General features: G+C 44.7%; 1 protein-coding gene across 4 annotated transcripts in view; it reads right to left on the reverse strand.

The window, feature by feature from the left end:
• The window catches only part of SMAD9 (SMAD family member 9), a 69,553-nt gene that overhangs the window by 4,543 nt on the left and 38,150 nt on the right, over nt 1–26,860 (reverse strand). For all 4 annotated transcript variants that reach the window (XM_055426237.2, XM_055426238.2, XM_055426236.2 and 1 more), the window contains 4 exons: nt 24,316–24,952; nt 17,883–18,140; nt 14,332–14,553; nt 3,035–3,291 (listed from right to left, as the gene is read on the reverse strand). In XM_055426237.2, coding sequence (XP_055282212.1) covers nt 3,035–3,291; nt 14,332–14,553; nt 17,883–18,140; nt 24,316–24,727 — 1,149 coding nt within the window. In that variant the 5' untranslated portion in view covers nt 24,728–24,952. The remainder of the gene's footprint in view (nt 1–3,034; nt 3,292–14,331; nt 14,554–17,882; nt 18,141–24,315; nt 24,953–26,860) is intronic.

Raw genomic sequence — 26,860 nt, forward strand, 5'->3', positions numbered from 1 at the left:
TTGGCCATTTCATCCCAATTTTTAAAACAGACCTAAAAAAATGTACGTCAAATGGTTGCTTATTAACGGCAATTTATCGCCCTCTGCTGGCTCTAAAGCATCAGAATGTTTGAAAAGACTTTCAGGTATTTGTTAATTGCCTGACGGTGTAAAAATGCTCTTAAAGCTTAAAGGTAAATTTGAATAAGGGCTTCCCTGGTGGCCTAGATGGTAAAGAATCTGCCTGCAGTGCAGGAGATCTGGATTCAATTCCTGGGTCAGGAAGATCCCCTGGAGAAAGGAATGGCTATCTACTCCAGTATCCTTGCCTGGATAATTCCATGGACAGAGGAGCCTAGGGGGCTACAGTCCAAGTGGGTCACAAGAGTCGGACACGACTGAAACGACTTAGCACGCATGAAAATTTGAATAAAACTGCTTTGTCACCATGAAAGAACTGGATTCAAGAAGTCATTTTCTAAACTGGAAACTGTAATTCTTGAATCTCATTCTTAAAATAATTACTGAAATTATAAATAAGAGTGTAGAAAAATGGGACACATTTTTCATGGTAATTTTACAGAATAAATTTTTCTTTGAAAAAATCTGGAACAAGCCATACTGATACCCCTTGAATAGATAGGTCACCATGGGGAAACTTGTCACATATACTCAGTTTCACAAACAAACTCAGATTTGGAAATAGAATTTGCAAGTGCTTTGTGAGGAATGAAATAGTAGACGATAAACTGAGGGCTTAGCTTCAACGTGCAAATCCAGTTTTTCCTTCCGACTAAGTAACACTCTCCATTCTCCAACCTTCACATCAACTTTAATAAGATCTAATTGAGAAATTCCAGTTGAGCTATTTCAAATCCTGAAAGATGATGCTGTGAAAGTGCTGCACTCAATATGCCAGCAAATTTGGAAAACTCAGCAGTGGCCACAGGACTGGAAAAGGTCAGTCTTCATTCCAATCCCAAAGAAAGGCAATGCCAAAGAATGCTCAAACTACCGCACAATTGCACTCATCTCACATGCTAGTCAAGTCATGCTCAAAATTCTCCAAGCCAGGCTTCAGCAATATGTGAACCGTGAACTTCCAGATGTTCACGCAGGTTTTAGAAAAGGCAGTGAAACCAGAGATCAAATTGCCAACATCTGCTGGATCATGGAGAAAGCAAGAGAGTTCCAGAAAAACATCTATTTCTGCTTCATTGTCTATGCCAAAGCCTTTGACTGTGTGGATCACAATAAACTGTGGAACATTCTGAAAGAGATGGGAATACCAGACCACCTGACCTGCCTCTTGAGAAACCTGTATGCAGGTCAGGAAGCAACAGTTAGAACTGGGCATGGAACAACAGACTGATTCCAAATAGGAAAAGGAGTGCGTCAAGGCTGTATATTGTCACCTTGCTTATTTAATTTATATGCAGAGTACATCTTGAGGAACACTGGGCTGGAAGAAGCAAAAGCTAGAATCAAGATTGCTGGGAGAAATATCAATAACCTGATATGCAGATGACACCACCCTTATGGCAGAAAGTGAAGAGGAACTCAAAGGCCTCTTGATGAAAGTGAAAGAGGAGAGTGAAAAGGTTGGCTTGAAGCTCAACATTCAGAAAATGAAGATCATGGCATCTGGTCCCATCACTTCATGGGAAATAGATGAGGAAACAGTGGAAACAGTGTCAGACTTTGTTTTTTTGGGCTCCAAAATCACTGCGGATGCTGACTGCAGCCATGAAATTAAGACGCTTACTCCTTGGAAGGAAAGTTATGACCAACCTAGATAGTATATTAAAAAGCAGAGACATCACTTTGCCAAAAAAGGTCCGTCTAGTCAAGGCTATGGTTTTTCCAGTGGTCATGTATGGATGTGAGAGTTGGACTGTGAAGAAAGCTGATCGCCGAAGAATTGATGCTTTTGAACCGTGGTGCTGGAGAAGACTCTTGAGAGTCCCTTGGACTGCAAGGAGATCCAACCAGTCCATTCTAAAGGAGATCAGTCCTGGGTGTTCATTGGAAGGACTGATGCTAAAGCTGAAACTCCAATACTTGGCCACCTGATGCGATGAGTTGACTCACTGGAAAAGACTCTGATGCTGGGAGGGATTGGGGACAGGAGGAGAAGGGGACGACAGAAAATGAGATGGCTGGATGGCATCACCGACTTGATGGAGGTGAGTTTGAGTGAACTCCAGGAGTTGGTGATGGACAGGGAGGCCTGGCGTGCTGTGATTCATGGGGTCGCAAAGAGTCGGACACGACTGAGTGACTGAACTGAACTGAATTGAGAAATTCAACAAATATTCATAAGCAGAACATCTGCTGTCTCAGAATTAATCATAAGCCCCATAATGTTTTATCCCAACCTGTTTATACCTTTGTAAACAGCACTTAATTCATACTCTCTTGTATTAGACCCAGTTCTGTTTTGTAGTTTATTTATAAATATGATCACTTCTGTTTGCCTGTCTGCTTTGTAAGAGTAAGGAGAGTGTCTTATTAGATTTCAGGTAAATTCACCATTTACCGAGTGACCACAGTGTGCAGCAATTTGAGGGAAGAAAAAAAAAATCTCTGTAGCATTAAGGCCTATACAACCATCATAGTCACTTTATCTTCTTTATTTAAAGAAAAATCAGGTAACTGTCTTAACTTGGTTTTCCTCCAAAAGTAATATACTTAAGAATTTTTTCTTAAAATTGTTAAACAAGAGATGTCATACTCATGGAGGAGCTCTTCTGATAAACAATTGAGTTTTCCTCCCAAAATGCTGTCTACTTGCCCTGGCTGTCCCGCTGCCACATCAACCGAAAACTGATTTAAAGTAGGTATTTTTTTACTTACCTATTTTCTTATTTGGCTGTACTTGGTCTTAGTTGTGGCACGCAGGATATTTAGCTGACCCATGTGGGATCTAGTTCCCTGAGGAGGGATCAAACCTGGGGCCCCTGCGTTGAGAGCAGGGAGTCTTAGCCACTGAAGCACTCCGGAAGTCCTGTGCTTTTGGCCTCTATCTAACAGTTGGGAAACGAGCACTCCTTACCTTGACAAAACTCATCCTGATGGTGCACATTTTGGTCAGCTCATAGACGACTTCAAATCCGTGGTGCACAGACTGGGCGAGCAGCTGAGCGAACAGCTGGTTGTTGAAGATCTTGAGGCTGCAGCCGCTGGGAATCTTGCAGACGGTGGCTGGGTGGAAGCCGTGCTGGTAGTTGCAGTTCCGGCTCTGCACGAAGATGCTGCTGTCACTCACACACTCGGCATAGACCTCTCCCCCGACGTAGTACAGGTGCACGCCTGTGTGGCAAAAACAGTCTTCCAACACCAGCACTGAATTCCACTTAGACTAACCACCCTTCCCCTCTCATCCGCCTCTGCCACCTAAAGAGACGTGACTATCAACTGTGAGGTTAATTTTAATATCGCCAATCATTGATTAGTACCATGAGTGCCCCAAAGGTTGACCTGCATTAATTATCAAAGTATATCGCAACTCAGGTTTGCATAGCCAAGAACAAAGAAGAAGGCTGTCATGTATTAATACTATTCCTGTCACTTTCCATCTCATGCCTGTTCATTCTAAAAGGAAGATCTCATACTATTAGAGGCAAATAACAACATAATGCAGAAACCATCAAATAGTCCTTCAGGGACATATAGAAGCAAAGAACTGGACACAGTAAGTACCATGGTAATGTTACTTATATGCATATACTAAATCCACTTCAGAGGACAGGATAAATGAAGTTTACATTTTATTTTACTAACAATTATAAATCCATTTCTCCTAGTACCTCAGAGAGACCTATTCCATTTTAAAGCTTATCACCTACATTTACAGGTCACAGAAATAATGCCTATGTTTACCTACAGTGAAATGCCACATTTTCAGATAAAATATAAAGACTCAATCAAAATGTAGTTTATGCTATTTCATCTCACATTCTTAGAACTAAAGGCGAAGTGGGTCTTGAGAATGTTGTTGCTCAAAGTACATTTTAGTTGATGCTCTTCCTCCAAATTCTGGGTTTAAGACTCAACATAAATTTGTAACAAGGGATTGGAGTTAGATGAGGTGAAGATGTTCTAGTCTAGGGAATATTAAATACCAGAACAATTGTTCCCCAACCTTTTAGCAGAAACAAAATCTCTATCTCCAGGTGTCAACATGGTTGTAAATACAATCTCCATGCAGTGGCAAGGGGATTGTAGAAATGATCTTGAATCTACTTATAGGGACAGATTTCGGTACTTAAAAACACACACACACACTTTTAAATAATACAACTGAAAGACTTCCAGGGCTTCTCAGACCTGCATTTAGGAAACATGACTGACATAGTCACTCAGTTTCTTTGTCAGGATCTAAGTAGCAATGGAGGCAATTTTTGCACAATTATGTAACTACTTCCTGCCAGCTTTATGGTCTCCTTTTCCTATCTCCTTTCCCTTAATACAATTTTAAAAAGAATGGCTTTCAGGGTCATGTATTCAAACCACAGACTCCAACACAGTCTGAAGAAACTGATTCAGGGTCACAATGATAAAGCTCTTGATACTCAGGTCAAGGTTCCCCTCTCACTGACTGTCAGACCAGGTCCCCTCCTCTGTTCAGCGTTCCTCTCCCTTTTCTGCCTCACCTCCATGATTCTCTCCCCTGAATGCCCTGGGGTCTGATCCCCATGGCCTGGCCCTGAGGAGTAGGCAGAAGGATGGTCCTAACTGGCTGGGACACAGTTACCCGGCTGGACCCACATGTGGGAGGTGTGTGTTATTAGTGGCTCAGTCATGTGTGACTCTTTGCAACCCCATAGACTGTATGTAGCCCGTTAGGCTTCTCTGTCCATGGGATTCTCCAGGCAAGAATATTGGACTGGGTTGCCATGCCCTCTTCCAAGGGAATCTTCTGGACCCAGGGACTAAACAAGGCTCTCCTGCATTGCAGGCAGATTCTTTACCATCTAAGTCACCTGGGAAGCCCAGACTTACTTGGCTGGATCCACATGTTGGGAGATGCTGCTGCTGCTAAGGTGCTTCAGTCATGTTTGACTCTGTGTGACCCCATAGAAGGCAGCCCACCAGGCTCCCCCGTCCCTGGGATCCTCCAGGCAAGAATACTGGAGTGGGTTGCCATTTCCTTCTCCAATCATGAAAGTGAAAAGTGAAAGTGAAGTCGCTCAGTCATGTCCGACTCCTAGCGACCCCATGGACTGCAGCGTACCAGGCTCCTTCGTCCATGGGATTTTCCAGGCAAGAGTACTGGAGTGGGTTGCCATTGCCTTCTCAGCTGGGAGATGAGGAAGAGGCAAATCCAAGCAGACTTCTCTAAAAACTCCCAGGGGAAGGCCTGCCTCTGGGGCAGCTGGAAAGCAAGTGGTCAAATTGCCAGAGCATGAGGCTGCTAAGTGTTCAGTATGTCTGAGTTGAATGCCCTTCAAATACATAATCCTCCTAGAGCTTACTAAGGAGAACAGATAAGATTTTTTTGCTATCTGACTCTGTTCTTTATTTAGGGGATGATTTTCAATCCTGTTAAAAGTCTTATCCGCAGCCACAGACATCCTGGCAGAGCACAGAAAGCAGAGAAGAGCCTGGATGGGGAGGCAAGAGTTCAGCGTCCTGAGTGAGGAGAAGGGGCAGAGCGGATGGGCTGTGCCCGGGGAAGCCCTGAGCTGGCCCTGGACACCAAAACAAGGACGGATATGCAACCCCATGAAGAAGAAGGCTAGAGACAGCAGCATCTAAAGAGTCAAGTAAGCAAGGGATTTTATTCACATCCATTTGACAGACCAGAAGCCTGGCTTTAAACCATACCTGCAAGATGCTAAATCGCCACAGAGAACCGTGAGCGGTAAGGATAAACAACCAAAGAAGGTGCCGCCTGAGACGAGAGAAGCCAGGCAACGTGGTCCTCCAGAAGTTCCAGCCACTGCTGGGACTACATCTCTTCCTGGGCTGCGTCTGCCTCCATCTGAGTGTCCCACCTGTTGTGCCTGCACCTACCCCTTAGCAGACTAGGGAGTCTGGATTCCTGGTTGTGGTGAATACTAAGGGCTCTTTGGGCTGGATTTGGATCTGCTGAGTCACACTGCAGCTGGTTCCCTTCTGGTATCTTCTGAAGCCTTGACTGACAGAGATGATGGAGGGGAGGCTCAGGGAACAGCAGGTTAACTAGGCTGGTGAGTGTGTCCCAATGGTCTTGGAGTCTAGTAACAGAGGGGCATGTCCCAAAGTGGAAGGAATATGCATGGATTCCCTCCAGAGTGGGATCAGGGGCGGGGAAGGGATATTCCATCCCTGTGGAAATCTCATCACCCCCTCACCAGCTCAGACACATACTTAAATATACCAGAGAAAGAATGCGAGGGCTGAAATTTGCCTTAAACTACTCTTCCCTGGTGGCTCAGATGGTAAAGTGTCTGCCTACAGTGTGGGAGACCCATGTTCAATCCCTGGGTCAGGAAGATCCCCTGGAGCAGGAAAAGGCAATCCACTCCAGTACTCTTGCCTGGAAAATTCCATGGACGGAGGAGCCTGGTAGGCTACAGTTCATGTGGTCACAAAGAGTCGGACATGACTGAGCGACTTCACTTTCACTTTTTCACTTTCACTCTCATATAAATACTGTGGATGGGACTTCCTTGGTGGTCCAGTGGTAAAGACTGCCTGCTAGTGCAGGGGACAAGGGTTTGATCCCTCGTCTAAGAAGACTGCACACGCCTCTGGGTGACGAAGTCCCTGTGCCCCAACTCCTGAGCCCACATGCTACAACTACTGAAGCTCTAGAGCAGGTGCCCTGCAGTAAGAGGAGCCACTTATGAGTAGCCTGCACGTGGCAACTAGAGAGGAGCCTCTGCCTGCTGCAATTAGAGAGGAGCCTCTGCATGGCAACTAGAGAGGAGTCTCTGCCTGCTGCAATTAGAGAAAGCCCGTGCACAGCAACAAAGACTCAGCGCAGTTTGACAAAAAAACAACATAATTCTGTAAAGCAGTTATTCAACAACAAAAAAGAAAACACAGTAAATAATAAATTATAAAAATAATATAAAAGTAAAGATTTCCAGATCTACAGCAGGGCTTTGGGCCAGAGGATGGAGGTGGGCCTGCCCAAGACTGTGACTGCAGCTGTGCACTACACAACCCCAGGGTGTGCCTCAGACTTCCGAGATTTGTATGGTTATTACAAGACTCTTCCAGCAGATGGCAGCAGGGGCTCCTTTCATTTCACACAGAGCCGCCTCTGGGCTGGTACAAAGTCAGTCCCCTAAAGCTATTGCTTGAAGACTTTAAGTTCAGTTCAGTCGCTCAGTCGTGTCCGACTCTCCGCGACCCCATGAATCACAGCACGCCAGGCCTCCCTGTCCATCACCAACTCCCGGAGTACACTCAAACTCATGTCCAGAGAGTCGGTGATGCCATCCAGCCATCTCCTTCTCCGTCGTCCCCTTCTCCTCCCGCCCCCAACCTTTCCCAGCATCAGGGTCTTTTTCAGTGAGTCAACTCGTCGCATGAGGTGGCCAAAGTATTGGAGTTTCAGCTTTAGCATCAGTCCCTCCAATGAACACCCAGGATTGATCTCCTTTAGAATGGACTGGTTGGATCTCCTTGCAGTCCAAGGGACTCTCAAGAGTCTTCTCCAACACCACAGTTCAAAAGCATCGATTCTTCGGCGATCAGCTTTCTTCACAGTCCAACTCTCACATCCATACATGACCACGGGAAAAACCATTGCCTTGACTAGACGGACCTTGGTTGGCAAAGTAATGTCTCTGCTTTTTAATATACTATCAAGGTTGGTCATAACTTTCCTTCCAAGGAGCAAGCGTCTTTTAATTTCATGGCTGCAATCAGCATCTGCAGTGATTTTGGAGCCCAAAAAAACAAAGTCTGACACTGTTTCCACTGTTTTCCCATCTATTTCCCATGAAGTGATGGGACCAGATGCCATGATCTTTGTTTTCTGAATGTTGAGCTTCAAGCCAACCTTTTCACTCTCCTCTTTCACTTTCATCAAGAGGCCTTTGAGTTCCTCTTCACTTTCTGCCATAAGGGTGGTGTCATCTGCATATCTGAGGTTATTGATATTTCTCCCGGCAATCTTGATTCCAGCTTGTGCTTCTTCCAGCCCAGCGTTCCTCATGATGTACTCTGCATATAAGTTAAATAAGCAAGGTGACAATATACAACCTTGACGTACACCTTTTCCTATTTGGAACCAGTCGGTTGTTCCATGACGCCAGACTTGAAGTATCTCTGGTCAAATAGGGTGAACAAGCAGATTTGGGCCCAAATGAACTACACTATCAGGGCTTCCCTGGTAGCTCAGCTGGTAAAGAATTCACTTGCAATGCGAGAGACCCTAGTTTGATACCTGGGTGGGGAAGATTTCCTGGAGAAGGGATAGGCTACCCACACCAGTATTCTTGGGCTTCCCTAGTGACTCAGATGGTAAAGAATCTGCCTGCAATTCCAAAGACCTGGATTCAATCCCTGGGTTGGGAAGATCCCCAGGAGGAGGAAATGGCAACCCACTCCAGTATTCCTGCCTGGAGAGTCCCATGGACAGAGGAGGCTGGCGGGCTATAGTCCACGGGGTCGCAAAGAGTCAGACAAGACTGAGTGACTAGCACAGCACTGAACTACCCTGAACGCCACACTGTGCACGCACACAATCAGTGATTCTGCCAAGGTGGGTGCCCCTTGGCACTACTTTCTACTCTCTCACTACTGCTCTTGACCACAGTAACCCCAGCTCGCCTGGACATACCGGGTCTCACCCCATCCTCATAGGAGCAGGAAAGCCCACTAGAAGAAATGTGGAAAATACTGAGATGCAAAGAATAAAGATCAGCCACAAATCCACAACCTAGAAATAATCAGTACTAACATCTGTCATATACTTTCAGTCTTTCATGTGTACATTTTAAATAAAATTGGGATCATACTCTATAAGCTCTTTTATAACCTTTTTTCACATATAAACTGTCAACAGTTTCTCATGATATTAAGTATTCTTCAGTATCCTGTGTAATTACTGCAACAGTATGATGTTCTGTGTTAAGTAATTTTTAGGATTTGCTTTTTCATGGATGAGAAACTTTACACACATTCAAAGGCAGAGTAGAAAGGACATTTTGAGACCAGGAAACTAAATCCACTGGGAAAGAAGGAATCCAAAAATCACCTTGAGGGACTTGCCTGGTGATCCAGTGGCTAAGACTCCACACTCCCAATGCAGGGGTCCAGGTTCAATCCCTGGTCAGGGAACTAAATCCCAAGTGCTATAACTAAGACCCAGCATAGCTCCAAAAATAATTTTTTAAAAACTGAAAAAATGAAAAAAAATCACCTCGAGGTGGAGACCCTGCTTCTAAGGAACTGACAAACTAAACCTTTGTCTCAGGATAATTCCTTTCGTGAAAAAGGGAAGCATTACTAGATTTCTACAGAACAACCTGAAATGTACAAGAAAATAAAGTTTCATAAAAAGGTGAAAAACTAATTCTCAGTGCAATTTGATGATTTGAAATCTATGCTAATTATGTCTGGGAGGGTCCAGGTTTGCCTCATTCAATGTGCGTGTATGTGTGCTAGGTCACTTCAGCCGTGTCTGCCTCTTTTCAACCCCATGGACTGTAGCCCACCAGGCTCCTCTGTCCATGGGATTCTCCAGGCAAGAATACTGGAGTGGGCTGCCATTTCCTCCTCCAGGGGATCTTCCTGACCCAGGGATCAAACCCACGTCTCTTATGTCTCCTGCATTGGCAGGCGGGTTGTTTACCACTAGTGCCACCTGGGAAGTCCCGGTAAGTTCAATACGTGGGGCTAATGCCTCAGGAATGATCTGTTACCCCTTCCTTCTCCCACGGGAGGAGGAACAGCCAGCAGCCAGGACACACGCAACTCGCCTGCAGCTGCAAAGAAGAACCATGTCCGTCCTGCCCCAAGTGTCCTTTCACATCAAGAACCTGGAGCAGGCTCCTCGTGTGGGTCAGTGGTGCTGACTGCAGTGACAGCGCAATCACAGGTGCTCAGAAAGAATACCACTATTGATTAGGATTACATTACGCTGTGCATTTCTAAGAAATATAACCCGACCTCAATGACCTTAAGAGCACACATATGCTCATGCAGTCCTTTCAAAACTGCGGCTTTCCTCATTATTTGGAAATCAGGGCCATCTTAAAAGCCACTCTAAAAAAGCAGGCACGCTGTATACTCCAGTGATCCAAACTGGCTATTCCATCATTCCCCAAACCTCAGGAAATAATCTTGGCTTTATTTTGGGCAATCACAGACAGGTATGATATGTCAGCCGTTCTTCATCTTTTTTTCCCCTATAAAGATGCTAATAATCCTCCCACGGAGCTCAGTGTAACTCGGTGTGGGACTGCTTTTCTAGAGTATTCTTGGGGGAAAACACAAAATCTTTTATGATTTACATTTTTAAAGTAAATGATTGTAAAATTTCATCACTGCAGTACTATGAGGGCCTTATTTCAACATCTCAGAGTTGATTATGACATATTGTGGCTGTGGCATATGACAACCATTTTCATTCCATATCAAAAGATTTAATTCCTCAAGCACTGAACTAAGAGGGGTGCTGAGATGAAAAAGCAGGAGGGTCCCTCCCCTCCAGCAGAAGGGAGCAATGGGCCTGAAGACAGAGCCATGGGTGCAAAATCTGTATCATTTGAGGGACCATGGGTAAGCTACTGAACTCTTCTGAGCTTCTGTTGCCTCACCTGTAAAATGGGACTAAGAAACCCTAACTTGTAGAGTGACTATAAAGCATTAATATGTGTAAGTGCCTGCCAGGGTGCCTCTCAGAGCTGGGAATCTGTGGGGGTAACTGAATCATTCAGAAGAGTTCAGACAGTTTGGCTGGTTTTTAAGGAAGAGTATGGACAGACCTCAGGTTAGAAGGCAGTGTTCCAGGTTCTATGAGGTCCTGCCTCTGATACTGAAGCTGCAGCCTCTGAGATTCTAGTGCGAACTTGCTAATGGCGATCTAAAGCTCTTGGCCAGAGAGGTCAAAGCAATAGATGTGTTAACTGTTGCAAGGTTACAGAGAAAGGCTTCGTGCCAGTCCCCCTGCCTCACGGTGCATCGCACTAGATGGAGAGCAGGATGAAAGAGCACAGGTGAGTCAGCACGTGAGCCATCACCACCACAGACAAGAAGCTCAACGTGCATGTGCTGCTGACGGGGTGGCAGCACGCATCTCCTTTAGTGGACCGCCATCTCCCCTGAGCGGCAACAGACACAAGCCAGAAGTGACCTCAAAGCAACTGATAACTACTGAGGGGAGAAATGGCCCATTATTAACTACAACAAAAAGAACTTCTATAGGTATCTCACCCCCCACACCCCACAGTCTCATCTCGATATAACAGCCAGGGGATCCTTTACAGTGAAAACTCAGGTCTATAAACTCCAACTTAACTCCACCTTCTTGTGTCACACAGGCAAAGCTAAAGCACTCTGCACGGCTCCCAGGCCGTGAGACCTGGTCCTGTCCCCCGCTGTGCTATGACTTCCTCGTCCCCTTGCTCACTCTGTTCCACTTGCCCTGGCGTAGCTGCTGTTCCTCACACTGTGCCAGGCAGGTTCCAGGGCCCTTGCACATGCTGTTCCCTTTGCTCAGAAAGGTACCCACACTGCTGATTCCCTCTCTGGCTCTCGACTCAGATGTCACTTCCTTAGCAACCCTGCCTGCCTGGCTCCCCCATCCTCCCCTCCTTTGTTTTTCTCTAGTTACTTATCATTTGACCTAGTGTGTATGTGTGTGTATGCATGTATATGTGCGAAGTCATGTCAGGTCGTGTCTGACTGTTTGTGACCCTGTGGACTGTAACCAGCCAGACTCCTCTGTCCATGGGATTCTCCAGGCAAGAATACTGGAGTGGGTTGCCACGCCCTCCTCCAGGGGATCTTGCTGACCCATGGATCGAATGCATTTCTTACATCTCCAGCATTGGGTGGTGAGCTCTTTACCACTAGTGCCTCCTGGGAAGCCCCTGTGTGTGTGTGTGTAATTTCTTGTTTGTCTTTCTTTAGTAGTAGGTAATCCACGAAGCCAGGAGTTTTTTGTTTTGTTTTGGTTGTTTCCCATTGCAAGGCAGACTTGCCTGGCCCAGAGCGGATGCTCAATAAATATTTGTGAGATGAATGTGTATCTCTGAAGTTTGAGCATCTCCCGTAACTATGTCCACAGTTATGGAATTAGTTAGTTAACTATCAGGCTAACTTGCTCCCTAACCTTGGGGTGTGTTTGGCTGCAAACTTACTTAGGCTGGTGCTCCAGGAAGCCATGCAGCTCAGAACCAGAGAAGCCACAGGAACCCCTGAAAGAGGTCCCCCTGACCTCACAGAAGACCAATCACTCTTGCTTTGGAAATATCCCATGCCATGCTTTATGGCATGTCTTGTAGCTCCCCTGCCTTTTATTCTTCCCACATTAAGGCAATTCCAAAGCAGCTTTCTGAGAAAACTGTGCCTTTGCCTTGGGTGCCCTGTTGACAGTGGGGTGTCCTTCCACCCAGGTGAGTGTTTCCTAGGCTCTCTGGATCTTGCTCTGATGTTTTTTTAACCCTGAATATTATCTCTCAGTTAGTAACATGACACCAGCCCTCCACATCTGTCCGTCCACATCAGCAGCACCTTGAACAAGCTGCTTTCAGAAAGCTTCCCAGAAGGTATTCAACACTCTCTGCATATTTTAATTCTATTTTTAGATCAAGTGGCTTAAGTAGAAGTCTCTCGTGCAGACCAATCTGCAAAGCCCTGCAGCAAATGGCTCTACAGCAGCACATTTTGACATTCTATCTTTAGATCACCTGACGATTCTTATCAAAATCATTCCAAAGTAAAACCATCCTGAGAAATTTAAGAAGTCAAAAGTATCACTTCCTTTGAGGAATGAATATGTTTCCCCCTTGGGATAGAAGTTACAGATTGAGTTTCAGTTTTCTGAACTCTCTGGGAGCCTAGGGGAAAATTTTAACCACAGTCATAATCACAGTACTAATTCTGAGGGACGACATACTTGTACTCCTCTCCCCGACTCATCCCCAGCTTCTGACTTTCTCTTTTTCATTTATCATTTCTCTACAAAGGCTTCTTGTAAGCCACCACAGAGCCACTATGGGAAGATACAGGATAAAGTAAAGTAACTGTCACCATTAAGGGTTAACATCAGTGAACAAATTCGGCCTGCCTCTAATCGATGGTCTGTAGGTTGACAACAGGAGACATTTGGGAGATAGGAAAAACACAGATTGCATCGCACGTGAAATAATGTTTCTTCCCTGGAAACTTGAAAGAAAAGGCTTGTGGCTACTTCCCAAGGTGATGTAAGTGCTGGACGGGGAGAGAAAACATCAAATGACCCTGAAGCTTCTTTACACCTGAGATTTCAGTGGACAACCAGGCATCATTCAGACTGCCAATTCTTCGGATAGAAAAGAAAATATGAGGGCTTCCCTGGTGGCTTCCTGCAGGAGGCACAGGTTCCATCCTTAGTCTGGGAAGATCCCACATGCCCAGGAGCAACTAAGCCCGTGCTCCACTACTCAGCCTGTGCTCTAGGGCCCGGGAGCTGCAACTACTGAAGCCCTTGCACCCTAGAGCCCGTGCTCCACAACCAGAGAATCCCTGGCAATGAGAAACCTGTGGACCGAAACTAGAGAGTAGACCCTGATCGCCACAACTAGAGAAAAGCCCGCGCAGCAACGAAGACTCAGCACAGTCAAAACTAAACAAACAGAAATAACTTAAGATCCTCAACCAGGCCTCAGGCTAGGCTGAGACAATCACACCAATGAGGTGGTTTCAAAGGCGTCATTTCCAGACCCAATTGAGGCCTGTGCTTGTTCAGCTGTTGTAAAGGTCCCTGGACACAAGAAAACCCCAATCCCCTACCAAAGGCTTCCAAACAAACAAGTCATAGGTTTTTTAAAGAGCTCCCTTCTCCGTCTCTAAAGGTAACTTTACCTGATACAGATTCCTTTTCAGAAGTCATCCTATTTAGCATTTGAGGCGACTCAAAAATAATTCTTGCTACATCCCTTCAATCATTTCATCCTGTCTTGTTCCTCTTCCTAACACCTACCCTACGCCATCCCCCAGAAGATGCTGTGCCTGCCCCAGAGGTGGAGACACGGAAAGACCCCAGAAGTCCTCACACTCTCCCCAACAGCATCCCCAGCAGCCTCCCAGCTCCCAGTCCCGGGAACACCCCACTAGGCCACGCAGCCAATCCATGCCTCATTTCTGTTGCCGTGTTTGTTAGCTCAGAAGAATATATGAAGTGGATTACACATTTGCCTTTACCCTTTCCTATGTGTCTTCTGGTATTTTCTATCGTTGAGTTTCTGTTTACGTTAGAAAGGAGTCCGAGACAGAATCTGTTTCTGTTATTTGAAGGATCTGTGAATCCATCGATCAGCACACTTCGGGAGGAAGCCTGGAATGTTTCCCCGACGCGGTTGTTCAGTTCGTAGTAGGCGACGGAGCACCAGTGCTGCGGCTCCTCGTAGCAAACCGGCCGAAAATCTGAAACAGAAGCGAATCAGACAGGACATCACTACCACCATGCCCGGGACCTCCCAGCTCACGACTCTACCAGGAAACCGAGGTGACCACTGTTCCCCAAAGGCTGGCTGTGAGAACCAGCAGACTGCTGTGTGTTATTTTCAGACTTGCCTCTTTCATGGAAGCTGCTTGCAGGTTGCTCATCTGGTCCACGTACCTGGGAACAGGGGCCGATGTCCTGATGACTCTCCCAAGGCTGGAATCTTTGTAAATAAGTTTATTAGTTTTGAGGGGTCAGGCAACATTGGTATGAGTGGATCTGTGTAAACTGCATCCCCCTACCCAAAGGAAACACAGCTAAAAGGAAGTTAGAAGGTCATGTCATCTTTACAGCTGAGAGACAGCATTTTACTGCCAAACTGAATTCCTACAGTAAACAGTAACTTTTTCTAAAGAACTAAAGATGAAAAATAATTGTTTGGATATGATAAAAAATCAAAGCAAAAATACTGCATATGATTTAAAATTGTTAAGAAAGAAAAAAGAAATCTACATAGACTCACATTCTTCTTTGTGTATATATGGGATTATTATTTCATGGCATAAATATACTTTAAAGGGAGAGGTCTAATTCATTAGGAAATTGATGAATGCTATGCTTTCACCCCAAATTTTTCAAAGTAAGTTGCCAGTAAATTCAGAAACCCAATTTCAGAGTTCTTTCTTTGCCACTCATGTTCTTTTTCTGCCTTTCTATTGATTATAGTATCTTTCTTTTCTTTGTGTATCCTAGTAATTCTTGTATCGAGAGTGTGTTCTTATAAGCACTAAAATATAAACTTACAAAACAGATAAATTCAGTTCAGTTCAGTTCAGTCACTCAGTCGTGTCCGACTCTCCACGACCCCATGAATCACAGCACGCCAGGCCTCCCTGTCCATCACCAACTCCCGGAGTTCACTCAAACTCATGTCCACAGAGTTGGTGATGCCATCCAGCCATCTCATTCTCCGTCATCCCCTTCTCCTCCCACCCCCAACCTTTCCCAGCATCATTAGGGGGTTATTATTTGGCTTCCAAATGGACCTTCACTTATGAAAGAATTCCCCCTGAGATACGTTGAATAGTAAAGTCCTCGAGACCCTCCCTTCTTGGTGTGGTTCCTGGGACCACAGCCCCTGCAGCAACCTAGGGACTTCTTAGGAATGCAGATTCTTAGAAGCCATTCCAGAAATTTGCATTTATATAAGATCACCACATGGTCTGTATGAGCCTTAAAGTTGAGCAACATTTATCTAGCTTATTACAAGGACACAAACTGGAAGGAAATCCACCACAAAGCTTTGTTGTTGTTCAGTCGTTTCGTTGTGTAGGCGGATTCTTTACTGTCTGAGCCACCAGGGAAGCTCGTGAATACTGGAGTGGGTGGCCTACCCTTTCTCTAGGGGATCTTCCCGACCCAGGAATCGAACTGGGGTCTCCTGCATTGCGGGTAGGTTCTTTGTGCTGGACGCACAACAGAGAAAGCAACTGACATCTGAGTGATGGAAACAGACTGGCAGGAAATGACAAAAAACGGAGTGATAGATGTGACAATAGATACATGTGGAAAATTGCAGACGTATTGCTGAAAGGCAAAATGAATGACTGACGTGTAACTCAGAAGGGAAAAGGTGGGCAACTCCCTTATCTTCCCACACTTTATAAGTTTTCTGAGGACAGGAACAATTTCAATTAACATTTTAATTCTCCTTTCTGAACCCTAAGGCAATGCTTACACACAATAAGAGCTTGACAAATAACTGTCGAATAGTGGGTTGGCCAAAAAGTTTGTTGGGGTTTTTCTGTAACGTCTTAAGGAATAAACGGCTATGGGAAGACGTGAGGGGCAGGTCGCAGCATCTGGCACCAAATGCACTTGTGCACACCCTTAAAAGGGCTTCCCAGGTGGCTCAGGGGTGAAAAATCCACCTGACAGTGCAGGACACATGGGTTCAATCCCTGGGTCGAGAAGGGCCCTTGGAGAAGGAAATGGCAACCCACTCCAGCATTCTTGCCTGGGAAATCCCATGGACAGAGGAGCCTGGTGGGCTACAGTCCATGGGGTCACAAAGAGTCGGACACGGCTGGGCAACCAAATAACAACACCCTTAGGAACTTGTGAGCTGGAGATATTCTTTATCTCACTCTCACAGGTATGTAAATCTCTCCTTCGTTACCTGACTTAGACCCATCTTTCGAAGGAAAGGACTCCTTTGGATTCCTGAGAGAGCCAGTCAGAGAAGAGGCCTACCACTGATTTCCCTACACTGCCTGCCCTCAGGCCACATCTTCCTGGTTATGTTAGAGAAGCATCTTATAATCTTACTTCTAATTCCTTAAATTAAAAAAGAAAAATCCCTGGAAATCCCCAAGGATGATGTTCAAATCCATCTAGTTTCTCAGATCTCCTGCACCCCAGGCAAGGCTTGCAGACAGTAAGAGCTCAATAAATATCTGTTAAATAAATGAGCATAGGAAGACCTGTATGAGATGGATGGCAGCAGCCAGCACCAAATGCATTCATGCATGTATGCAGGAACTTGTCAGCTCCTGATATTCCTTATTTTACTAGAAGAAACTGATAACTCATACCAAGTGAAGCAAGTCAGAGAAAGACAAATATGATATTGCTTATATGTGGCATCTAAAAAAAGGCTACAAAGGAACTCATCTATAGAACAGAAATAGAGTCACACATATAAAAAATAAACCTATGAAAAAAACTTATGGTTACTGGGGGTAGAGAGGGGAAGGATAAATTAGAAGATTGGGCTTGATACATACATACATACACACTGCTGCTACTGCTAAGTCACTTCAGTCGTGTCCGACTCTGTGTGACCCCACAGACGGAAGCCCACCAGGCTCCCCCGTCCCTGGGATTCTCCAGGCAAGAACACTGGAGTGGGTTGCCATTTCCTTCTCCTACATACACACACCACACTACATAAAATAGCTAATTAATAAGGACCTACTGTATAGCACAGGGAACTCTACTCAATACACTATAATGACCTATATGGGGAAAGAATCTAAAAAAGAGTGGAATATGTATATGTGTATCAGATTCACTTTGCTATACACTTGAAATTAATCAACACTGTAAATCAATTACACCCCAATAAAAATTTTAAAAAAGAAAAAAGTGATAATTGCTCCAAAATGGACTGAGTCCTGATCAAGAGGGTGGGCAGGGTCCAAGGGCCCCCTAGAGCCTGCGGTTTGAACTGCAAGTGACAAATGACGCTCACGACGGCCCCGCCCACACAACCGCGTTGGACTGCATCCCAGGAGACCGCGGCACTGACCTGAGTGCTGGAAGGGGCTCTCCGGCTCGGAGGGGCTGCCCGGGGAGTGGGGGTAGCCGGCCGTGCACGGGGACGGCGGGAACGGGGCCCCGGGCGACGGCGGGAACGCCGGGCACGGAGGCTGCTGGAAGGAGTCGGGGTAGGTGGCGTTGTGCGGCATGAGAGGCTCGCTGTGCAGGGACGCGCTGCGGAACTTGGCCAGGAGGCTGAGCTGCGGGTTGTACTCGCTGTGTCGGGGTACCAGCACGGGCGGCAGCACTGTGGGAGGAAGAACCGATGCGTCAGATTCTCGGCTCGGCGCCCCCAAATACAGAGTGGACGCGGGCTGCTGCTGTCTGTCCACTCGGGCCACAACCTGTCCATCATTCTGTGTGCTCCTCGTGGCACTGTCCAAGATGGCCCCATCTCTTCTCCAAAACGGAGCCTGGCAATCAAGCTAAAGCAATGGTTTCACTCCTCGCAGCCAATATAGGAAAAGTTTAGAGGAGACTCCTCCTGATGTCAGTAGTCTGAGAACTGCCAATTCATGCCCACAGCAGAAATGACTAGAGCTGCCCTGTTACCTGACCTTCTGGGGATCTAATCGTTCACCTCTTCCTCTGATTCTGCCTTTAAAGTGTTTTTTCTTTATTTCTTTTTTTTTTTTTAATCAAAATCAGTTTCTATTGCTCATGATGAAACCCCAAGTCATGCCCTGGATATTTTTATTCAGATATTAATATCTCAGGAACTGTGTTGAATTATTTAGATGACTAGCCTAAATTTTTAGCCTCCATGGTGCTTGTTAAGTTAAAATATTCTACTTGTCTTTACCAGAAATATTTAAAGGTAACTAAAAATTATAAAATAAAAGATAAACAGTGAATAATAATAAAAGTGAATAAGTAGAAGATAAAGCAGTAATAGAGAATTTATCTGTTCATTTTAGTATATTTCCCTCTGGGTTCCCTACTTTAAAAAGAACATGAGTGTTTTTGCTCCTGAGTCAACACAAAAACAAGGACAGATGCAGTTCTCAAGAGCAAGCGTTGTCCAGACATCCCTAGTGCCCACTGGCTTCTGAAGTGTCCCCAGGCTTGGCAGAAAGAAGTTATTCCATGGAGTGTTGTTGAGGGCTGAGCTGGGACCAACCTAAGTTGCAGAAGGAGAAGCAGGGAAAACAGACATAGGAAGTGATCAAAGAAACAACAGGGGAAAATGTCATGGAGCCTGAAGAAGGATCTATGTCATTAGATTGAAAACAGCCACAGTGTATACAGCCCAATGAATGAAAAAAAGATCCATCATAGTCATACCATCTTGAATTTCAAACATCTAAGGACAAACTGAAAAGCTCCCAGAGGATCACCTCAAAGTCACCACAAGGACATGAGAAACCGATTTATGACTTCCCGTCATCAATGCTGGACAGCAAAAGGCAACAGACTGGACTTCTCTGGTGGTCCAGTGGTTAACAATCTACCTGCCAATGCAGGGGACATGGGTTCGATCCTTGAGCCAGCAACTAGATCCCACATGACGTGGAACAACTAAGCCCATGTGCCTAAACTACTGAAGTCCCAGCTCTAGAACCCATGCTCTGCAACAAGAGAAGCCTCCGCAATAAGAAGCCTTGCACTGAAACGAAGATCTGGTTCAACCAAAAAATAAAATAATTAATTATTTAAAGGCAATGGACTAATAATCTTCTGAAGGGAATTAATTCACACCCTCAAATCCCACACTGGAAATTAATATAATAGCAAAAAATAACATAATGTTATATTAACTTAAATAATAATATAATATAAACCAAAATATAGTTTGAGAAAAGGAAGAAAGGATAAAGGTGATATAAATTAACTAAATCTTCACCTTTTATGTTAGAGTCAATGAAATTAGCTAAAAGTGATAAATTTGGAAATAGATGTATAAAAATATTATTTAGAATTATTTATTTTTCTTAGTAATAATGGAGAGAGCTAGCAGAAGAACCAAGCAAGAATGATGAAAAGAAATTGTTTCTGGAGATAGCTGAGGTAGCACTTGTTTCAAATCATTCTATGGATTTCTCATCACATGCAAGTATCTATAAAAACTTTCATAAAAAGTGAGTATTTTGGAGTAAACAGACAATAAGAACAGTATGGTAACAACCATATCCATCACAAATTCCACCATTTACCCACTATCATACAGTTATCTCTTCTTAACAAGCAGTAATTTTCAGTTCTATGGGTAGAATATAAACTCCAAGAGGCAGATGGATAGTTTTAAGCTAAACCACTACAAATGAGGTGGCAGGGAAACAGTGATTTCTTCCTCATTTAAAAGCCAGTATTTGCATATGTTGCCTTATGACATTATAGAACAATTCTCAATATCACGATGCAGCAATGACACAGACAATAAGCCATTCAATCTCCTTTTATGTATTCCATGAATATAGAGGAATAAAAAGATGTCTTGCCTCATGAATACTCTGAAAGTGAGGGGCTGACACACTAAATGACATAGGGCTTATTTTTCAATGATGCTTCTTGAGCACAGTGTTAACAATGATCATCAAATAAACACTTTTCTTTTTTGGATGAAGAATTTGAATACTGTCTGTGACTTCAGTTCTAATATACCTACAGGGTATCCTTAACACTGATAAACAGAATTCCTCGTATCTGAATGCAGAGACCTTCATTCCTCCATGGCCTGCAGATCTGAGGCACCGAAAGAGAAGATGAATTTGTCTTTATTGAGACGAACATCTTGATAATGTATTTCCATCATCTGAGTAAAACTAAAGGCAGTGGAGATGTGTAAGGAAAACTGATAGTATCATCAGAGTTGTAATTCAGCCTGACAAGATCCGTTAACCTTAGGACTGCACTGATCATATTTGTAAATACTTTCACTCAAAGCACAGCTGTCTTAGCCCCTGTGGACTCCTAGAACATATAGACCATAGACTGGGAAGCTTAAAAACAACAGAAATTTCTTTCTCACAGTTCCAGAGGCTGGACAGTCCAAGAAGGGAGTACAGCCTGGTCAGGTTCTGGGCAGAGCCCCCTTCGGGGCTGCAGGCTGCCTTCTCGCTGTGTCCTCATACAGGAAGGGACAAGGGTTCTCTCTGGGGACCCCTTTATAAGGACACTAATCTTCCACTCATGGGGGTCTGACTTCATGATCTAGCCATCTAAAGGCACTGCCTCTTAATACTATATCATCTTGGGCATGAGGTTCTCAATATATGAATTTGGGGGGACACAGACATTCAATCTAGAGCAATAGCTATTCTTAATCACTCAGTTCTATTTCTGTGTGACAACTGCTGCTTGCAAATAAGACCTAGTGAGCTTACAAATGTTGGTCTCAATGTGTGCTCAGTCGCATCTGATTCTTTGTGACTACATGGACTGTAGCCTGCCAGGCTCCTCTGTCCATGGGACGTTCCAGGTGAGAATACTGGAGTGGGTCACCATTTCCTCCTCCAGAGGATCTTCTCAGCCCAGGGATAAAACCTGAGTCTCTGGCATCTCCTCCACTAGCAGATAGATTCTTTACCACTGAACCACCTGGGAAGCCCCTCAACACGGGGCTTTTAAATACCACACTATCTAAGTATGACCTGGGGGCAGATAATGGAAGGAGTTAACTGTCTATAAGGGACTGCAGAGCAAAGCTGAAAAAAGCTTTTGTATCTTTTTCAAAAGTCATGTGGTTTTGATAAAATGTGGGAATTTAACACAGAGGAGAAATTATACTGAAATCACCTCCGGCTGCATGAAGAAAAATCATTATGAGCCCCGAAAACATTTTTGCATGGCTTCTACCAGACACAAGCCACACAAAGTAAGGTCTGAGGACTGGTGAGACTTTACCAACTGTTGGGTGCCAGTCCATCCAGATACAAGTATTCAAACTGAGAGTTTGTGTTTAGAAACTTAATAACCACTTGACAGAGTAATTTTATATCTGTTGAAATGAATAGTAAGAAAAAAAATTGAGGTTGTATTTTTTAAAATCAAGCTTGCAATTTTAAGTCTTTTAAAAATTTCATCTGCCCAGTGGCAGACTTTATGTTTTTGCGCTCCAAAATCACTGCGGATGCTGATTGCACCCATGAAATTAAAAGACACTTACTCCTTGGAAGGAAAGTTATGACCAACCTAGACAGCATATTAAGAAGCAGAGACATTACTTTGCCAACCAAGGTCTGTCTAGTCAAGGCTACAGTTTTTCCTGTGGTTATGTATGGATGTGAGAGTTGGACTGTGAAGAAAGCTGATTGCCGAAGAATTGATGCTTTTGAACTGTGGTGCTGGAGAAGACTCTTGAGAGTCCCTTGGACTGCAAGGAGATCCAACCAGTCCATTCTAAAGGAGATCAATCCTGGTGTTCACTGGAAGGACTGACGCTAAAGCTGAAACTCCAATACTTTGGCCACCTCATGTGAAAAGTTGACTCACTGGAAAAGACTCTGATGCTGGGAGGGATTGGGGGAGGGAGGAGAAGGGGATGACAGAGAATGAGATGGCTGGATGGCATCACCGACTCGATGGACATGAGTTTGAGTGAACTCTGGGAGTTGGTGATGGACAGGGAGGCCTGGCATGCTGTGATTCATGGGGTCGCAAAGAGTCAGACACGACGGAGCGACTGAACTGAACTGAAAAATATTGATATTTGATGGATTGAAAGCTTTTTAAAAACTGGTGCTTCACTGCAGATAGTTTGAAAAGCACTAAAATAGATTATTTTAGTGGGTTGTGAGAAGGAAAAAAAAAGCTAGAATGCAGCCTTCAAGGTTCCAAGCATGGGTGGTCAAAAGATGAGAGATTTCAAAGGCAAAACTTCAGTTGTTTTATGATAATTAGGGACCCCAGCAAACTTCCTGAACATTAGCATCTTTCATTATTCTCAAAATATTGACTTTAAGCTTGGCCAGAAAGCTAGATATAAAATTTGCCTTTTTATTTAAAAAATCAAAGTTAGGAATAAAAAAAGACAGCTTAAACATCACCTTAAAATTAATACCATATTTAGCTATCTTTCATCTTGGAAACTCAAACCTAAAATACCAAGATATGAAACCTGCCATATGAAAAATATTCATACTATTCCTGAAAGAACCTCACATAATATGAAAAATGAAAACATCAAATAATCCTTTAAAATCAGGGTTTCAAGTGTTCAAAAGGAACACCTGATACATCTTACAAACACATCTAATAACTACATTACTGAGGAAGAGAAAAATGATTTCCTGATGAACATTTTTCATGGGATGTATTCTGAATGCTTACGATAACTCAAATCTTAGAAACAAAAAAGAATCAAGTTGTTTCTGTCATAAACTCCTTAATGACATGTTTTTAAAGTAGATGAAAAAAGCCCAGAGAGAAGCAAGAAAGAGAAGAAAGCAAAGAGGTATATGATCTAGGGGAAAACACATTGGATTCACCAGGAAGGTGGGCTTTTCTCATCATGGTCTCATCCTGTATCCTGAATGACGTGACTGTGAGAAGCGTCCACGCTCAGGCAGGTGACATCCTTGACATCAGTTTAACAGCATGATGGCGAGATTCAGGAGCCTGAAAGGTCATCTCACGAAGATTCTCTAGGCTGGGCAGGACTTAACAGGGATGGCTACAAGGTTAACTGAATCTGGGAGGGAGTCAGGCGGCAGGCTGGACTCCCCCACCATCTGCGTTCCTAGACAGAACCGCCTCCTAATGGACATGGGCTGCTTCCCAGCGCGCATGAGCCGGCCCTTCCAGGAATGGGGAGAGGAAGGTCCTGCAAAAACTGCATCCCTGTAGCTGCAGGAACACTCCACTCAAGGAGAAAAGCAGTCAAACTGTTATCCCAGTGTGAAGGAACAAAGATGAACACCGGACTTACACACACACGTGTGTGCCTGAAATGTTTTAGGATTAATACTCTCCTATATTTAAAGTCATATTTAAGAAGAGCTGCCAATCTCCCCTCACTGCCATTGTTGTCAGTCTTGGAAGGATTTCCAGCAACTCTTCCATCCTCTCCTTAGTTTAGAGGATACCTCTGCTTACTTTAGCGTGGGGAGAGTACAGCTGGTTTAGTTCAGCACAACTGAGTTCAAGGGGAGGAATTGGGGAGAAAGATTTTTTTTAAACAGTTTATCACGTCAAGGCCATATTCAGACCTTTCAAGAAATGGATGATGACTCAAAAATACATCAAAATAAAATGGTGTTTTCCAAAATCACACAAAGCTTACATCTATACTGAAGTGAAAGATCTTCTGTCTAGGTTATTCTGACTACAAAATTTTAGATCGGCCTCTCCAAACTGAACCTCTCTCTTTCTGCCTCTCTTGCAGTGGTGGTAAAAGGTTCCTTCTCCTGATGGTGGCCCATGGCTCTCCACTAACCGGGACGTACCCTCTTACCTGTCACAGTTAAACCATGAAGGAAACCCACCTGGCGTCTCCACGCGGCGGTAGTGGTAGGGGTTGATGCACACCTCTTTCTGCTTGGAGCCGAAAGGGAACTCGCAGCACTCCAGCGGCTTCAGCTCGTGGTGAGACTGCAGGTCCGGCCAGCGCCACACCCGGCAGTAAATGACGTGTGGCAGCCCCTTGCGGTGGGACACCTGCAGCCGTCCGTCCAGGGAGCGGGGAATGGTCACGCACTTGCTGGGCTGCCCCGGGCAGCTGAGCGCCCTCTCCAGCTCATCCATGGCGCCTTTCTTCTTCTTTAACTTCTTCACTAAAGAGTCCACCGCCTTCTCTGCCCACTTTTCCTCTTCATCTCCTTGCTTCCAGCCGAGCAGTCTCTTCACTGCTGGGCTGGTGAAGGAGAAGAGGGAGCTGATAGGGGTGCTGGAGTGCATAAGAGGGGGGAACTGCAGGCGTCCGGTGCACACAGGAGCTGGACCCACAGCCCTTCACTGCCTGCAGGGCCCGAGTGAAGAGAGCAAGGATGCCCCTTGGGAGGTCATAGGTCCCAAGTCCCCAGGGACGTCATAGGTCTTCCCTTTCCTCTGGAAGTGACTGTGACCAGTGCAGGCTGGGAAGCAGTTGACTTTCTCCAAAGCCCTGGGGTGGGCAGGACAACTCTGGGGGAGGAAAAAAAAAAGACTTCAGTGAAATTCATTGGGATAATTTTCAAAAAAGGGTAAAGGTTGGGTGTAAGAGAGAAAGTATTTTTCAGATGTTCTATACTTGAAAATATGTAGGATTTCCCTGGTGGTCCGGTGATTAAGAATCCACCTGTCAATGCAGGAGACATGGGTTCTATCCCTACCCTGGGAAGATCCCACATGCCACGGGGCAAATCAGCCTGTGCGCCACAGCTACTGAGCCCTTGAACTGCAACTACTGAAGCCCGAGTGCCCTAGAACCCATGCTCCACAGCAAGAGAAGTCTTCGCAGTGAGGAAGCCTGCACGCCACAAACAAAGAGTAGCTCGGGCTTGATGCAATTAAGAAAGCCCGTGTGCAGCAACAAAGACCCAGGACAGCCAGAAATTAATTAATTAAAAATAATAAAGGCAGACACCAAAAAAAAAAAAGAAAGAAAACTCTTATTAGTCATCTTGACTCTTCCTTCTCTTTTATGCTCTATTCCAAGTCTTGGTAATTCTGCCTTCAAAACGTCTTTCAAGTTTGGGAGCTTTCTCTCCATTTCCGCCAACACCTAAGCCCTGCCCCACCTGACCTCTCCCCCTGATCACTGCAACACCTCTGAAGGAGCTCCTCTCTTCCAATTATAATCCATGGATAGAGGAGCCTGGCGGACTACAGTCCACCGGGTCGCAAAGAGTTGGACACAACGGAGGGATTAACACAGTAATCTCACCACTGTTTATGCTTCCAAACTACTTTATAGGATCCGTTCCGTTCCGTCGCTCAAGTCGTGTCCGACTCTATGCGACCCCGTGGACTGTAGTCTACCAGGCTTCTCTGTCCATGGGATTCTCCAGGCAAGAATACTGGAGTGGGTTACCGTTTCCTTCTCCAGGGGATCTTCCCGACCCAGGGATCGAACCCGGGTCTCCCGCATTGGAGGCAGACGCTTTACCCTCTGAGCCACCAGGGAAGCCCATTTTATAGGATAGTGGTTCTCAAAATGACTCAAGGGCCCCTGGGAGTCCCAGAGTCCCCTTCAGGGGACTGTGAGACCCTCTCTTTTCCAACTAACACATCTGGGTGCACTAAACTTTCCCCCATGCACTTCAACCCAAACAACAGGTCACAACAGATTGCAGGAGCAATTATGAGAATCCAAGTATCATAGTCAACCAAGCATTAAGGAGACTTGCAAAAATACAAAACAATAACACTCTTCACTATTGGGGGGTAAAAACTGATTTTTAAAAAATAAAAAATGTTTATGTTACTAATAATATATAATGAGTTTATCATTGTCTTTAATAAGTCAGTAAACATTCTAAGCTTTTCAGTCTTAATTCCTAAAATGGTGCCAAAAAAAAAAAAAATGAGCCACATCAACAAAGGTTCTTTGGAGTTCTCAATAATTCTTAAAAGTAGAAAGGAGTCATAAGACCAGACCACTCTAGAAGTCACACACAGTCACACACACAACATGCACACTGTAACTTTTGTTATTCTCCCTGAAAATCAGCTGAACTTTTCTTTGCCTTCTTGTCCCAAGGAGACATTCCTCCCCAGTTATTCAACAGTCCCATTTAAATTTCCTGAAGTAGCTCTGCATTTCCTCTTTTGTGAAAAAATAACTGGCTTAAACAAAACCCTCTGCTTCTTCCAGATTTTAGAAACCAGCTCCCTTGTTTCCCTTGTAAAGTGGTTGCTGGTAGGATTTTGGAGAAAGCTGACTCATTTTACCATCTTGGAATCAATCTAGTTCACCATCTCCAACAACTGTGTGTTTAATACGCATGAGACGTAATTTCCCCCTTTGCCTCCCTGGAGTTGCACCTTTCTGGGTTCATTTACATACACGTCTTTGGACAGAGCTGCTGTCACAACGCCTGCTCTTATGAT

This window comes from Moschus berezovskii, chromosome 13 (genome assembly GCF_049115385.1).
Source record: "Moschus berezovskii isolate FMDL1 chromosome 13, NW_MosBer_1.0, whole genome shotgun sequence".
NCBI classification, from domain to species: domain Eukaryota; kingdom Metazoa; phylum Chordata; class Mammalia; order Artiodactyla; family Moschidae; genus Moschus; species Moschus berezovskii.